The sequence below is a fragment of the Tasmannia lanceolata genome, unplaced genomic scaffold (assembly GCF_043159265.1).
Source record: "Tasmannia lanceolata isolate RefF3 unplaced genomic scaffold, GAP_Taslan_0.1 ptg000037l, whole genome shotgun sequence".
Taxonomy (NCBI): Eukaryota; Viridiplantae; Streptophyta; class Magnoliopsida; order Canellales; family Winteraceae; genus Tasmannia; species Tasmannia lanceolata.
Genome location: NW_027518714.1, coordinates 11,902,311 through 11,918,861, shown reverse-complemented (window position 1 = coordinate 11,918,861; position 16,551 = coordinate 11,902,311). Strand labels below are relative to the sequence as shown.

General features: G+C 39.4%; 1 protein-coding gene across 1 annotated transcript in view; it reads right to left on the bottom strand.

Moving 5' to 3' along the window:
- Positions 1-12,169, bottom strand: part of MSH1 (MUTL protein homolog 1) — a 68,471-nt gene extending 56,302 nt beyond the window's left edge. The window contains exons 1-4 of the mRNA XM_077371130.1: positions 11,894-12,169; positions 7,966-8,098; positions 7,739-7,836; positions 3,051-3,126 (exon numbers count right to left, since the gene is read on the bottom strand). Coding sequence (XP_077227245.1) covers positions 3,051-3,126; positions 7,739-7,836; positions 7,966-8,098; positions 11,894-12,003 — 417 coding nt within the window. The 5' untranslated portion in view covers positions 12,004-12,169. The remainder of the gene's footprint in view (positions 1-3,050; positions 3,127-7,738; positions 7,837-7,965; positions 8,099-11,893) is intronic.
- Between the last annotated feature and the right edge of the window lie 4,382 nt (positions 12,170-16,551).

The following is a 16,551-nucleotide window of genomic DNA, read 5'->3' as shown; positions in this document are numbered from 1 at the left end:
TAGGTACTCTCCACAGTGTACCCACTCGATGGAGGTGCAGATCATTGGACCACTGTGCCACCTATATATACCTGTGATGATTTTTGTCACACAATATTGTTTTTCTACACATAAGAAAATCCTTTGACGGCACATAAAATGGCTTAATTTCTTCGGATAAGATAATTTGTTATGTACCGGTTGACTTTAATGTGAATTGTTCAGGCCAGTGCTTAAAAACACGGATGCGGTGCGGAGTGTGGCTGAAGAAAATTCATGTCGACCCGGCACGACACGGTCAAGTACTCGGTTGACATGGTCGTAATTCGGGAGTCAAAGGAATTTTTATTAACTCTGTAGGGCAAAACACACAACGCGGCCAAGGTAAAAGGGAGTCAACTCGGGGGAGTCCACGATGACGCAAAAGAGTTTTAAAACTATGCTCATCCCACTCCACATAATCTTGGATCAAAGCATCTTTATTGTTTGCCACAGTGAATAGGTCCAGAAAACTATCCACTGAGGGTGTCTACTGACACCACTTGTCTTTTCAGAATCTGATCCTATTCCCTTTCCCAACTCTGAATCTAATTCCTTCCAAGAATTTATCATTATGCCTCATAATATCCCTCCACACAGTCAGGCATGTGCCCCTGTATATGTCATCGGGAATCCACTGGTTAGGCCCAACACCATACTTGTTATCGATCACTCTAACCCAAAGCAATAAGACAAACTAATATGGTGCAAAAGGTGTGTCCACATCTAAACATGTGCAGGGAACTAGAGAAGTGTAAACAATAGGGGGAGGAGTGCCCTCCATCAATCCATATGCCAGTCTATCAATATGGAGTGTGTGTGTGTGTGTGTGAGTGTGCAAGTTCCGATGGAATGTCGTTATCGCTAGTCCATTTGGATTAGTTTTCTATAGCAAACACTTGGCACATGGTTGGGTGTGTTGATTGTAGATTGTCCAAGGCACAGAGACCTCACCCGTTGGAGAAATGCCATGTGTTGGATCAATGCCGGTGCCATGCAAACCATTGGTAACATTTGATCTGACATATAGCGCTAGCGCCTAACTGACTGGCAAGAATTTTGGGCCGTAGGCAATCCTTTGCACCAAGGATCAGCTCTAAGCCCTTATCTTTTTACGCTAGTTATGGATGAGCTTACGAAGGGTATCCAGGATGAGGAGCCGTGGTGTATGTTATTTGCAGATGACATAGCATTAATCGACGAAACCAAAGCAGGAGTAAATGCTAAGGTAGAGTGATGGAGAACTACTTTGGAATCCAAAGGTTTTAAACTGAGTACGACTAAAACAGAGTATATGGAGTGCAACTTTAGTAATATAAGGAGGCGGGATGAGGATGTAGTAAATATGACTGGACAGGAGGTACCTAAAGAGGGATATTTTTCGCTATCTTGGTTCAATTCTACATAAGGAGAGATTGAAGAGGATGTTAACCATAGAATAAGAGCAGGTTGGTTGAAGTGGAAGCTTGTCTCAGGAGTTCTGTGCGACCGTAAAATCCATACCAAGTTGAAGGGAAAGTTTTATAAGACAACTGTGAGGCCAGCCATGTTGTACGGCTCAGAATGTTGGGCCACCAAGAAACAGCATGTACATAAGATGAGTGTAGCGGAGATACAAATGCTTAGATGGTTGTACGGCCACACAAGGTTAGATAGAATTAAAAATGAAGACATCCGTAAAAAGGTGGGGGTGGCACCAATTGAGGAGAATATGAGAGAGCACCGCTTAAGATGGTTTGGACATCTGACGTAGGCCTTTGGATGCTCCAGTGAGAAGAGGCGACTCGTGCCAAATTGATGGAGTAAAACAGAGGTAGGGGCAGACCTAAAACAACTTAGGTAAAAACAGTGAGGAAAGACTTGATAGCTAGGAACATAACAGAGAACATGACCTTGGATAGGATAGAATGGAAGAAAATGATCCACGTAGAAGAACCCAACTAGAGCCAGGATTAGAGCCGGGTAGATTCTTTTCACTTTCTTCATGAAATTTTTCTAAAGGATTCATTTAACCGACCCCAACTAGTTTGGGACAAAGGCTTTGGCGAGTTGAGTTGAGGCAATCCTTTGCCAGACTCGTCTATTTTTCTAAGATCCCACATGTTCAACAAGCACTGCATGTGGAATAAAAAAATAATCAAATAGCACTATAGAACATTGTATTGTGACTTACATATTGCAACTAATGCATCAAGAACAAATGTTGTCTGCAAAAACAAATGCATCATCTATAAAAAAAGAAACCACAAACATAGTGAGCACCTCTCATTCAAAACAAAAAGATTCAAGCCATAAGCTTCCAAGGTACACAAATGCAGCATTAAGGGTGAGCCATAGCAATTGGTAGAGGAAGATTAGTAAGATACTCAGATACACTGATTCCTGAATTTCATCTTATTCCAAATATCAAAGAGGAAAAAGCATGCACCAAAATAGGTCAAAATACCAAACCTATTTTTGGGTCACATAGACCAATGGTCATTCCTATAAGCATATCGTCAATCCCATCAATACTAGCATTTACTACAACTAGGGGAATAGGATGGTTGCACTAATAACAGTCTAGGAAAAGACAATTGTTCATCCAATCCATCTTTTGCAGCCACTGTTGGTGCCTAGACAATTTCAATAATGAACTGCAATAAATGTAGTGGTAAAAGTTCATGTAGTGTGTTTGTTTGAGCAGCAAAGCCCTCATGAATGATGTCTTTAATGTTGTTCCCATCTCAAGCATAACATACAAAATAGAGAAAGCTCGACCCATTAAACACGAGTAAGAATATAAATTTACAAAATATTGTGTCGCAATAATTTCAAGGATGCAGCCGACCCCAACTAGTTTGGGACAAAGGCTTAGTTGACTTGTGTCGAGAATAATTTCAAGGATGCAATAAGGGCAAACTTACCTACCTTAAGAAAAATGCCCTAAATATTTTCAATGCTTTAAAATCACACAATATATAAGAGGATCTTTAGTTCAAATATAATTAATCATTTCCCCAAGAAACTGTCAAAGGTGTCAAACGGCATACCCTGCAAAGTAAAACTTCACGTGGAAACCTCGACTTGAATTGCAATAACTCAAAGTTGAGTGCTCCTTCTTTCAAACTGCATGGTAAACAATTAGAAGCAAGTATACATAGAATCCATCAATAGATAAAAGAAACACATCCAAAATTCACAAACAAATAAATGAATCAACATAAATATGGTTCAGGAAGATCAACAACAAAAGATAAAATAAAATAAAAACATAATATAATTAAAAAAAAAAAACTCTCAAGAGTTGACTTGATTGAAGCATTTATTAAAACTGGGCAGAGCATGGCGGCAAAACGCGGAACGTGGCCAAGGTAAAAGGGAGTCAACTCGGGGGAGTCCCCAATAACACAGGGGAGCTTTAAAACTATGGCACATATTACATGAGTTGACTTGATAGAAGCATTTATCACAACAATAGGGATTTTTAGTGAAGATGTCAATGAATTTATTAGTTCCAATTGGAAGTGGAACTAGATTATGGTTTTAAATTTCATTTATTACCTTTTTTGAGAGGGCATGGTTTCAAATTTCTCCAAATTTCCCCGAAACGATCAAATTGTTTCCATTTCCATCCCACTAAAACAAAATCTCAATGACTTCCTTTATCGTCATTATTTCCCCGAAATTCGACCGAATGGTCGGAACGACAAAAAAATGGAAAGAGATTATGATTCGCATTTCATTTCATTAATCTAGAGAATGATATTTGGTAGGCGACATCATTGAAGTGCACCACAAAGTACTTGTCTGAGGGAGGAGATCGACCGAGACTAAAGGGGTTAGAATTTGCCACTTTATCTGCCGAAAGAGAATCCTTAGAAAATCCATTTGAAGAAAAGATTCAGAATTGCCCTAAGTAGGGATCGAGCTCCTGGACAAGATGGCTTTTGCATGGCATTTTTCCAGACTTGTTAAGATTGTGTGAAAGAAGATATCAAAGCATTCTTCAAGGAATTCTATGAAAGTAAAAGCCTAAATTGAAGCACGGGAGCCACATTTATAGCTATAATTCCGAAAGTGATTGGAGAAGTCGGAGTATAGGACTTCCGCCCAATCAGCCAAAGTGGCTAAAGTTCTGTCTCTTAGGCTAAAAATGGTGCTCCCTCGGATCATCACTCATAATCAATCAACCTTCATTCAGGAGCGTCAAATCTTGGATAGCGTGTTGATTCCTAATAAAGCAATAAATTTCTAAATCAAGAGTGGGCGTAAAGGTATTATACGCAAGTTGGATATGGAGAAGGCATATGATAGGGTTGAGTGGGATTGCTTGGAATACTTGATAGGTCAAATGGGTTTTGGCCAAAGGTGGACAGAGTGAATAATGAAGTGCATTTCGCCAGCGAGGTTTTCCATTTTAATCAATGGCTCCCCTCGGGATTTTTTTAAGTCAACAAAAGGTTTGAGGTAGGGAGACCCTCTATCCCCTTTCCTATTTCTAATTGTAGCCGAGAATAAACTGATAGAAAAAGGAAGAAATCATGGTCTCATCGAGGGGTTTAAAATTGGAAAGCAGGATCTTCCGGTCACTCACCATCAATTTGCAGATGACACTTTGCTGTTTAGTGAAGCTGAAGATGAAAAAAATTTGAAGTTAAAGGCAAATCTCAAAAGCTATGAGATGGTAACTGGGCAAAAGTCTAATTTTAGTAAGTCTAAGTTAATTGGCCTTAATACACCGGAAGAGGAGAATGTCCACTGGTAGGCTGATTGGGTGTGTTAGAAGTGTATGTGCCTAAGGGCACTTAGGTCATTGTACTTTCTACTCTTTTATATAAATACATAATTGAGGGGGAGCTATCCCTAACTCTTCTCTTTCTCTCATTCTCCTCTCCTCTCTCCTCACTCAACATGGTATCAGAGCCCCAGGGTGGTGGATCCCCTAGGGACCCCCATTGCCCCACCTCTCCCTTCTTCTTCTTCATTCTCCTCCCTTCCCAAATCCTAACCCTAAGCTGTCGGACACCATCCATCCACCCTGAGCCCCCTACATCCTAGCCCTCCTCTATCTCTATCCATGCCAGAACACACGTCGGGAAACGTCCCAGCCCTCCCCTCCAACACTGGCCGACGCCTCCACCACTAATTGACGCCTCCCTCTACCCCATATCCACTCACCTCCCACTTCCTCTCCATTAAACCCCAACCCGCCACATCCTCTACCGAAAAATCCACCCAAACCAAAAAAAAAAAAAACGACACCCCACCTCTCTACTCCATTAAACCCTAACCTCCCCCCTCACCTTAAACCCTAACCCTAAGTCCCAAACCTCACCTTAAACCCTAACCGACTCCAACCCTAGCCTCACCCATCACCACTACAGTCTTCCCACCTAGCGGGACATCCCCAAGCCTCCCAACCAACGCCCCTAGCCTCCTCCTTTTCCTTCCTTGTCCCTCCTAACTCTCGAACTTATTTCTCTTCCTTCTACACCTTGAAGCCCTATTCTCTCTCTCACTTCTTTTCAATGGTTTAAATTCTTTCTCTCACATTCTTCATACGTCTTCGCGGCTCCGATTTTCTTCATTCGGTTATCTTCTCCCTTTGGCTAGTCGTCATATCCCTATCTTTACCATTTATCTGCTTCGGAGTCGAGGTATGCAGTCTGGGCCAATCTTGCGATTTCCCTGTCTTTCTATTGTCCCTCTACCGTCGTTGTGGTTGTGAGTCTCATTTTATCTTCTCTTCATGGTTCTTCCTGTCATCATGGATCCTCCTGTCAGCTCAACTTTGGTTGTCAGCTGGACTCCTCCACCTGTGACTCCTTTTTCTAGTTACTCTTATTCAGTGGAGCACTCTTACCCAATGATGACTTCTAAAAAACTTGACGGGTCCAACTATCTCAAATGGCGTATGGCGGTTGAGACCTACCTCCTAGCTAGAGGTAAGGTTAATTTCATTGAGCGTGGTCCTTCCTCTTCTATAGATCCCTCGTCTGCTCGATGGCGGCAAGATGATGCCCACATTCGTACCCACCTATAGCAGAGCATGGCACCTCACATAGCAGACACAATGATGTGCCTTAAAACCTCCAAGGAGATCTGGGATCATGCAGATGTCTTATATTCTTGGGTTGATAACCTCACACGCATTTGTTCCACATACTCGAAGTGGGTGCGCCTCCAGTGTGGCGATACACCCCTAGCTGCCTTCTATAGTCAGTTTGTTTCACTCTATCAGCAGCTTGATGCATTTATGCCCCTCACAGCTGATCTGGCCACTCTAGCCCGGCAACAAGAACAGCTCCGCATTGTTCACTTCCTCGACACCTTGGGCCCTGACTTTCTGCATCTCAGACAGTAGATTATTAGCTCCGGCTCCATTCCCTCCCTCACGAAGGTTTATTCTCGTGCCCAGTGTCATCTGGTTGATTCCTCTCATGTTGTCTCTGTTGCTGGTTTTGCACTCGTTGCATATGATAGTGGTGATCATTCTGACAGTGGTAGGGGTCGTAGAAGCCGTAGAGGTGGGCGAGATTTTGTGGGGACAGTGGTATTGGTGGGCGCGGCCGCCCTTATTGCACTCATTGTCAGGTGTCTGGACATCATGTGGATACTTGATATGCTTTGCATCCCAAGCTCCGTCCACACCTTTCTGCTCATATCACTTCCGCTAGCGTTCCTGATGCACCTGCAACATCCTCGGCTAGTCCAGCAGCAGCAACTGATGATGCTTTTGTCGTCTCTAGGGCCGACTTTGAGGAGCTTCAACGCGCATTCATGTGAGCAGTCGGCCTCCCACTGCAGGTTTTGCCCAGCCAGTTAGTTCACCTGCCTCTCTTCTCACCACCTCCAGTTCTTGGATTATTGATTCCAGGCTATGTCACAAATATCTCCGATATTTTCAAAATATAGCGTTTTTATTGCCAGATTTTGATAAAACGACAAAATCCAGAACTAATCCCGAGATTTTAAAAATGTAGCAATATTCAAAATATAGCATTTTTATCGCGAGATTTTGATAAAACGACAAAATCCTATGGATGAGTGACAAACTTACAATGCCACCATGCAACAGCATGCACATGCATCAACCAACAATAAAAAGGGAGGCCCAGTGCACGAGGCTCCCGCCATTGCGGGGTCTGGGGAGGGCAAGATGCACGCAGCCAACAATATTGCTCTTTAATCCTCTAATGAAACCATGCATAACCACATACACACAATCACCTTATGAATACCAGTAGAAGGAATCTAAATTGTGTTCCCAATTTCTGAGAATATAATCAGGGTGCAAGCCCATCATACCAATCGTAGCCCAATACAGTTTAGATTCGCTGAAGGATGAGAATAGTTTTCCTTAGAGGTTCGCCGAATATTTGGAGTAAATTTTTCATTTGCTCGAGAGGTTTGAGTTTGTTGCTAGACATGTGTGGAGGCCTGCAACGGTGAAGCAGAAAGTTTGGCTAGGAAGGGTTTAGGAACAAATCAGATTACTTCTTTGATTCCCTCCCTCCGTGAGGTCGGTGCGTTTTTTTGCTTCTTTTTTTTTTTTTTGTGTCTGTGTTGATTTTTTATTTTTTTTTGTTTCCCGATTCTCTTTTGTTGTTTTTGGAGACCTACTCGGTCTGAGCCTTGAGCATTCTACTGAACTATTGTAATTAAAAAAGAATAATCAGGGAATAAGTGAACTAGGCAAGCAAGGGGGTGAAAAACTTCATAATTTTGTATCTCTCACCTCCCATTTTTCAAACTAACATCTAACCCAAGTAAATTGGAATATATGAGCCTTTTAACCAGCTGAACAGAAGAAGGCTTTTTGCATAGCTGCATCCTCTGCAAAAGAAAATCATTATATTAGGAAATGATGGAACGAAGATAAGACAGTGTATGTAACCATAGTGTAATTATTCCAAATATGTAGCCCAAGCGTCAATCTTATCACTAGCCACTCCATCCGCACACCTCTTTCCACCACATTACATGTGAATGATCTTCATCAGAAAGATGTTTTGATTCTTTCGATTTCTTCGTTGCGTTAGTGGTTCCTCTCAAAACCCTCTCTACTTTGAAAGAACGAATCCTATCTCCCTGTTTGCTGCAGCATTCGAAGGGAAATAAGAAAGCACATACAACAAATGAAGCTAAATAATTTATGACAAATAGCATTGCAATATTAAAACAAAATGCAAGACTGGTAACAATCATAAGGTAAAATATAGATAAAATTATCTTAAAAATAACCACCAAGTAGGCCAGAAAAGTGTAGCAAAATTAAAGACACGAGAAGACATGGACAAGATGTGGACATGGCAAAACGCTAAATGTGAGAATTGATTACATGTTAACTGCAAATCAGCATTGCAGATTGAACATGACATGCATAGACAATTTGATGACTTTTTTTTTTTTTTGAATGGCAACAATTTGATGTCAAATTTTATTTTATTTTTGAATGGCAACAATTTGATGACAATGGTTTGACCCAAGTGTTTTAAAATCCAGATACGACTCAAAACTCCACCATGGCCATAATGAGTAGGCTCAGCTAAGCCAAACCGTGTGAGCCATTGAAAAAAACTAAAAACATTAGAAAAGCAGGGAAGGCTATATATTAGATTATATATTAATATATTAAGAAAATAAATTTACTTCATAACTATGGAGTTGCCTATATGTGTAATTCATAAGTTATAACTTGACAAATTATAAAGGAGTGGTAGGTTCGGCGGTCAACTTAACTATTAGAAGAAACACCAGGGAAGAAGAAATTGGTGATGAAAGGGCAAGGTAAGGAGGCAAAGCACAAACCCTCGCATCCGGAAAGGGCGTGGTGGACTGATTAATGGCACAAAATTGTCGTAAACAACAAAGATCAATGAAAAATTGGAGACCAAACAGGAAAAGGTCCGACGAATGGAAATGAGAAAATAAAAGCAGATATGAAATGAATAAAAACAAAGATTAAGGTGAGGATTGAAACAATGGCAGGCTGAATTAAATGAAAACAAAGGCATATGGGAAATAGTTGGCTTCAAGATGAGTCTCCTAAAGGACCAGGACATAGATTTGAGGATCTTTTCGTTTTTTATTTCTTTTCTTTTTCTTTTCTTTTTTTGCTTTTTTCAAACAAGGGAAGAAAAATCAGTTCTGTGCACTGAAAAACAAAAAGATTCTGTCTGGTCATCACCAATCTAAAGAGTGTTTAGATTCATGTTCCGCTCCGTCAGCTTTCCACTCAAAAACTTGGAGAGTTTAGACTCAAGGACTCGCTCAGTTTCAAACCAAATCAACTTGATAGAGTTCCGAGACAAGTCGATGATTGCTGTAACACTGGTTTGACCCATTTGCTCATATTGACAAACAAGTCCCCGAACTGTAAAAGGTAGATCACAACCACAATTTCTACTTTATATCACAGTACTAACACTCTCTACCTAAAGATAAGCAATAACTACAAGCAGCATGAGCAATTAAGCAAAGCCCACTGAACAGAATGAGACAAGGCCCTATCAAGGTTGTAGAAATCATATGATTCAAAGCATGGAGCATGATAAATTTTCAAAAGCAGTGGGGAAAGTAGATAAGGAGCAAATAATGTTTCAAATTCTAATTAGTTCCAAAACACACAGGCATTTCACAAACTGCATAAATAATAAGCATATCTATATGGTGGCCATTTTGGTCCATAATGAAAATTTTCGCCCATTTAAGGCGAAACGAAACGAATTTTACAACTTAGGCCACCGCATAGAAAGCTCATACAGACTCTGTTCAAATCAGAACATTTGTACCATGTTCAGGCATAATCTACACTACTAAAAAAATATCTAGTTTAATCACATCCAGCTGTACAGAAAAAAAAATCACATTTCCTTTCTATCTTGCGAAGCCATATCTTCAATTTGATTTTTTTTTTCTCCATATAAACTTTAATGTATTCTCATTATTGTGTCTTCTTGTAAATTTCCTTCAACAACTGTACAAATCTTCTAGTTAGGATGTAGCTCCTGCTTCATGTCATTGCAATTTCCAGACCCTAAAGGTATTCATTTAGAATATTTCTAATTCAATTTGTCACTTCCCTCACTCAGTATTTCAAAACACGGATGTGGGTCAAAACGCGACGACAGCAAATATTAGTAAATACGGCACGGACGAGTGTTTGATTGACATGGTCAGGAGAGTAAAAAGTGTTCTGATTGACTCGGTATGACGAAATAAGGAGTCAAAAAATAAATCATCCAAAGTAAACGGGAGTGACTCCAGCAAGTCGATGATTGATGCGGGGAGTTTTGAAACAAAGCTCTCACTTTCAGCCAATTACCGTAATAAAAAATATTTCCCTGCCATGTTTTTTAGCTATACATTTATTTGTCATTTATCACTATCCAATTGTTTTGCACCAGCTTCCCAGTCATAATCAATCATCATTACAGCAACAAGACCAATTCTTATCTTCATAATCGCAGGCTCCAATTCTCAAATCTCAAGGGTGGTAACTTTTTCATACCAGCTACAAGGTACTTCACAGGTGGCCACCATATAATTTATCATATGTATGCTCAACAAAACGAAATTCAAATAATGAAGAAAAAAAAAACTCAAATCTCACACATGGTTTGTAGCCAAAAGTTTGTCCAACAACTTGATAATTTTCAACACAGATTAAAATCTAGGACTCGCAGCACATGTCATTCAGCTCCAGAACTTGGCACAGATTGGATGACATCAATAAGCTAAAAAACGATTCTAACTGTCTACAGTTACGCACAAGTGCTATGCAAATATGTTATGATAAGTGATTAAGTGGTTATTAAAAGTCTAAAGAGAGTTTACACAAATATGTGTGGTTTTGTGGATGTTAAAAATATAGAACTCTAAATCATAATAATATAGCCAACATGATGGCGAGTATGGGATAAGCAATGATAATTTGAACCAGCCCACTCATGTGCATAAAACAAGTGACTCTTCTAGAAACACAGTATAATTTTGTATATGTATTAGAGTTCGGATGCTGGTAATCAGTCTGAACTCAACTTAAATTGTACATTTCTTGCTTTAGTTGTCGCTAAAAGCTAACCCTCATGATGACACGCAATCAAAAAGCTTATTCAAGGCAATCAAGCCAGGGTCATGCAACTATGGGCTGCTTGTATAAGTTTGAAGGCCCTGCTGCCAACAGACGGCCATTACGCGTCATTTTTTTTAATGCATGTATAGATTGATTGCAGATCAAGATCTCTACCCCTTGGCCATGTTATTTGAGTTTCTAAATTTGATGTTAGTTGTTCTGTGTGGCTTCCGGGACTCTAAAAGAGGACTGCAGAACTTTTATTGCAGGGCTAGTGTTATCCTTCCCTGGTTATCTTCTTCGAACCTTTTGGACGAGATATGGCTTTAAATTTTGTTCTCAATGCTTATTTGTTGACAACTAATTGCTTCTGCTGTCTGAGCGCCTCACACTGATTCAGTCGATTCGATAGACATGCAGTCATAGATGCCGAACAATGGCATATCAACCAGTGGAGCATAGACTGTGAATGTACTCGTTAGCGGACCTAATTCCCATAGTATTACTTCAGAAACATTACGCTCCTAGTGTGTTTCGCCGAATTTCTATCTTAGGGAACCAGGGGAAAATATAAACAAAATCATATGAAACCCTAATTGAAGAACAGAGTGCAGAAAAGAAAAAGAAAAATAACCGTGACCTAATTCTCATCCAGAGAGAGAGGGGAAAGAAAGAAAAAATCAAAAACCTAACCACCAATGTGAGACCATTTACAGAAACCTAAGAAGAAAAGAGAGCAACTATGTAAAACAAAACTGTTAGAAAATCCATGAAAAAAAAAAGGAAGAAGAAGAACATTTGAGATAGAGAACTTACAGTGGCGATGGTAAGGCATTAAATCTGCGAGCAGAAAAATGAAGCAAAAGTGCAAGTGATCGCCATCTAGGCAAGGAAACAAATATGGATTTGGTTGCTAACCAATGCATGATGATGGAGAGGGGAGAGAGGGTTTTTTTTTTTTTTTTTTTTTTCAGGGCTTGGAAGAGCGATTAGGGTTCTAGGGTTTTGCGCTCGGGAGAAGAAACGTTCGCGAGGTTTTGGCTTTTCCCTCTCGCCAGTTCTTCCCGCCTGAGGAACAAGCGCGGATAAGAATTAGAGAATGTTTCGAATAAATGATACGAGAGGAGTATATAATAAGCTGGTAATGGGATACCACAAAATTGGGCCCACATTTTCAATGACACAGGGAAATGATGCATCCGTCCCATTTTCTTACACGGGCCACCCCTTGTTGTCTGAAAGGTGCGTAGCATGACTCGTATGCATGGTTTTAAATTTTGGCCGAAATCCGGTCATGACTCAAGGTGGCAAATGGGTCGTGCCGGCCAGCGGCCCAGCAAGGCATGGGACGCCACTGCCCGTGCCGGCGCAGCACGGATAGCTACAGTGACTGTGCCGTGGCCTGCACGGCACGGCACGGCCTGCGAGCCCTGTTCCCCTTTAGAAAATGTATATTTTTTTAGGAAAACCCGAAAATGCCCCCCAAAAGTTGTTTCAAACTGCTAGTTTGTGGGGTATTTTCATCCAAAACATATATTTTCTAAAATCTTGAAAATACCTCCCCAACAACTCTTTTTTTAGGCTATTTTGGAATTTTTATTGTTTAAATCTTTTACATCCCCTAAATACCCTCCCCAACAACTCTTTTTGTGGATATTTAAGTCATTTCATGTCTTTTACCAAATTAACCTCCCCCCAACAACTATTTTTTTTGAGTATTTTGGGGAGTTAAAAATTAACCCACTCAATCCTATAAATACAACTTTCCACCCCCTTCGTTTCTCACCAAAGCTCACTCTCTCTCTATTATCTAAATTCTCCAATTAACTTCTCTCTCTCCCTAATCAAGCTCTCCTCTCTCTCTCTCTCTCTCTCTCTCTCTCTCTCTCTCTCTCTCTCTCTCTCTCTCTCTCTCTCTCTCTCTCTCTCTCCCTAATCAAGCTCTCCATCTCTCTCTCTCCCAATCAACTTCTCCCTCTCTCTCTCCAATATACTTCTCTCTCTACTTAGTAACACTAACTACTTATCAAGAGGGCGGCGATTGGCGATTAACACGAGGGCAACGATTGGCGATCAACAAGAGGGCGAGATTTTGCTCAAATAGGTTGAGGTTGGTATCCATTTAAATTATAATTATAATTCTCCTTTCATTATTTTTTTTAAACATCTCTTAATGGCCGATTCGGAAGAAGTTTTCTACCCCAACATTGGCCATGACAGCAACCAAGTCATGGGCATTGATGAGTTAATGGAAGCTTGCTTTAGGAATTTAAAGTCCAAAATGAACCCAACCTCGGTGCTAGTAGGAGCCAAGCTTCTTCTCACTCTATAACTTCAACTGTTTGGTCTACCTTCACTCGTGAAGAGTTAAGACATCCCGATGAGAAAGTAGAAGTTAGGGCAATTTGTAAACATTGTAAAAGGGATCTTAGTTATAATGTTTTGAGTGGAACGGGCCACTTAAAAGGGCATGCCGCCTCTTCGTGGTAAAAAACATGGTCCGTTAGACCCTAAGCAAACTCGACTAAGTCGCAGTTTAGTTCAATAGGAACATTTTCCTACTCTCATGAAAATAATAGAAGAGAACTAGCTGCATACTTTATACACTTCGAACAACCATTTGTTTTTTGAGAAGATAAACGTTTTGAAAAAAATATACTAAACAAGCTTTAAATCCTATTTTTAAAATGGTACTTAGAAACACTCTAAAATCAAATAGTTGTAAATTTTTTAATGAACATAAACAATAACTGATTTCATATTTTGGGAAAAATTGCACTTACTTCCGATATGTGGAGTACCAAAAAGGGTTATTCATATATTTGTGTAACCGCACACTATATCAAGTCTAATTGGCTTTCAGAAAAAATAATTACTAGCTTTAGTCCTATTGATTACCCACATTCTGAAATTGTTATCTCAACACATCTTTTAAATACTGCTCGTGAATATAATATTAAAAAAAAATTCTATAACTCTAGATAATGCTAGTGATAATACTTTCGCAGTAGAGTTATTAAAAACTGAATTGAAACCTATTTTAAGTGGAAAACTTTTTCATATTAAATGTGCATGCCATATTTTAAATTTGGATGTGCAAGATGGTTTAGTTCTTATTGACCCACAAATAGAAAATATTAAAACTTATATTACATTTATCAATTCTTCAATGTCTAGAAAACAAGAATCTGCAAAATTATGCAACCCTTATGGAAAAGAATTTTTTAAATTCAAATTAGACGTTAGACATGGGTGGAATTCAACTTATTTAGTGTTGAAACATTGCCTCCCATATAAAAATTTAATTCAATCAGTTGGTAATGAAAATATACCTCAACCTCTCTGTTACACTGTAGGTCCCCCATATTGGAATACTTGTGAGGGTTTCATGAGTTTTCTTGAAGTTTTTTATACTGCAACTAATGCTTTTCTGCTGTTTACAAACCAACCTCAAACATAATTATGAGTAATTTATATAACATCAAGCTTTAAAAAAAAAAAAAAACTGAAATACATGAACAAATAATTGAAGTCATGGAGGCAAAAATTTAAAAATATTTTAATGAAATTCCACTTTAATATTCATTCACTACAATAATTGACCACAGGTTTAAGTTACAAGGTTTAGAAGTCTTGTTAGAAGAGTGCAATAACAACCTCGGTAATGATCATGAAGATTCAGGGAACAGTATAAATGAAATTAAATCATTACTAAGGTCTGTGTATCATATATATGAGGTGGAACATGGACAAAGAAGACCCAGTTCTTCTACAAGCTCGGGGCCTAAAAATAATCCAATTTTTACTTTCATAAGCCTGGAAAGAGCAAAACCTAGTAGTATTGGTGAAGCATCCTGCAATGAGTTATCATTGTATTTGGAAAACGAACATTATATCAATTCCGAAGAATGGGAAACTTTTAAAATTTTGCCTTGGTAGAAAACAAATGAGAAAACATATCCAGTGCTATCCCTCATGGCACGTGATCTACTAACCTCCCGGTGTCTACAGCAGCATCGAAGTCGGCTTTTAGTGAGGTAAGAAGGTATTAGAAGACAAAAGAACCAAAATGTCATAAAAAACATCGTAGGTATGTGTGTGCTTGAAGGACTGACTTGATGCAGATACTATGATACAAGGACTGAAAGGGTCAAGCTCATCATCTGAAGATTGTTGAAGACTTTTAATTTAGAAGTTATTGTAATTTCAAAGTTGTATTTATTTTTTTCTCTTACTTCCTTTAAAGGGTTAGAGGCAAGGTTCTATGTCCTCCTCAACTCCTCTTTTCTTGTTAAAATATTTAATATTAATAAAATTTAAAGGTGCGTCCGGGTTCCTGGATAAATATTCCGGGCACAATCGATATTTGTTAAATGCAATTGACAAAAGAGGGACTAAGAAAATTGTAAACAAAAATTGACAAAAGGGAACCAAGAAAAGTGTTCACAAAATTTGAAATATATATTTTTAAAAAAAAACAGAACATTTCTCGGAACTCCATGGGATCCCACGGAATTCTGAGAAATGTTATGTTCCCCACAGAGTTCCGAGAATTTTTTTTTGAAACATAACCCGACAGAGTTTCGAGAAATGTTTTAATTCAAAAAAAAAAAAAAAAAAACAAGTCGGCACGGCGTGCCTCGGGCCGTGCCATGCCGTGCCTAGCCTCGAGGATTTCGGCACGACCCATTAACCCTTCCCTGCCGTGTTGTGCCCGGTCCGCGGGCCTATCCGGGCCTCATTTGCCACTTTGAGTGAGGACCGAAACCGAAACGATCCATAAGGCTCTGTTCACTTGCGTTCTCGGGAAAGCAAATCCCTGGAAAACAGCCTATTTTTTCCCTGACAAGACAGAATTCTGGTGTCACTTGCTTTTCCGGGAAAATAGAATTACACATGTGGAATTTCTATGCTAAGTCAAAAAATGCATGGAAAAGCCCATTTCCCCCCTTTAGGGATTTCATTTCCGACAAAAAACACACCCGGATTTCGTTTCCCGGGAAAACTAGTGCAAAAAGAAGGGCAAGCAATTTCCTCGGAAACCTTTTCCTGCGCAACTGAACAGTCTAGAAACAGTTCAGGGAAACCTTTCCCTGCACAGATTCCCTGGATTTCTTTTCCTTTCCGGGGAAAACAAGTGAACAGAGCCTAAATGAAATTGTCGAAATTTACAGAATTTCAGTCAAAATTTCGCTAATTCTGACGAATTTTTGGAGAAAATATTAATTCTTTAATTCTTTACAAAATTTCAACCGAAATAAATTCGGTCGTTTATCGAAATTTTTTACCGAATTTTTGGTATTTCAACCCAAAACATTGACATTTCGAGCCATTCTAACGAATTTCGGCTGAAACCTTGGTCATAATAAGTCATAAGTCATAACTTGTAAATAAGAAGGGTGTCCGTCGCAAGAAAAGGAGAGCTCAGTGTACTTTTTGAGAAAACATGTGCGCGTATTACAGTACTCCGAGAC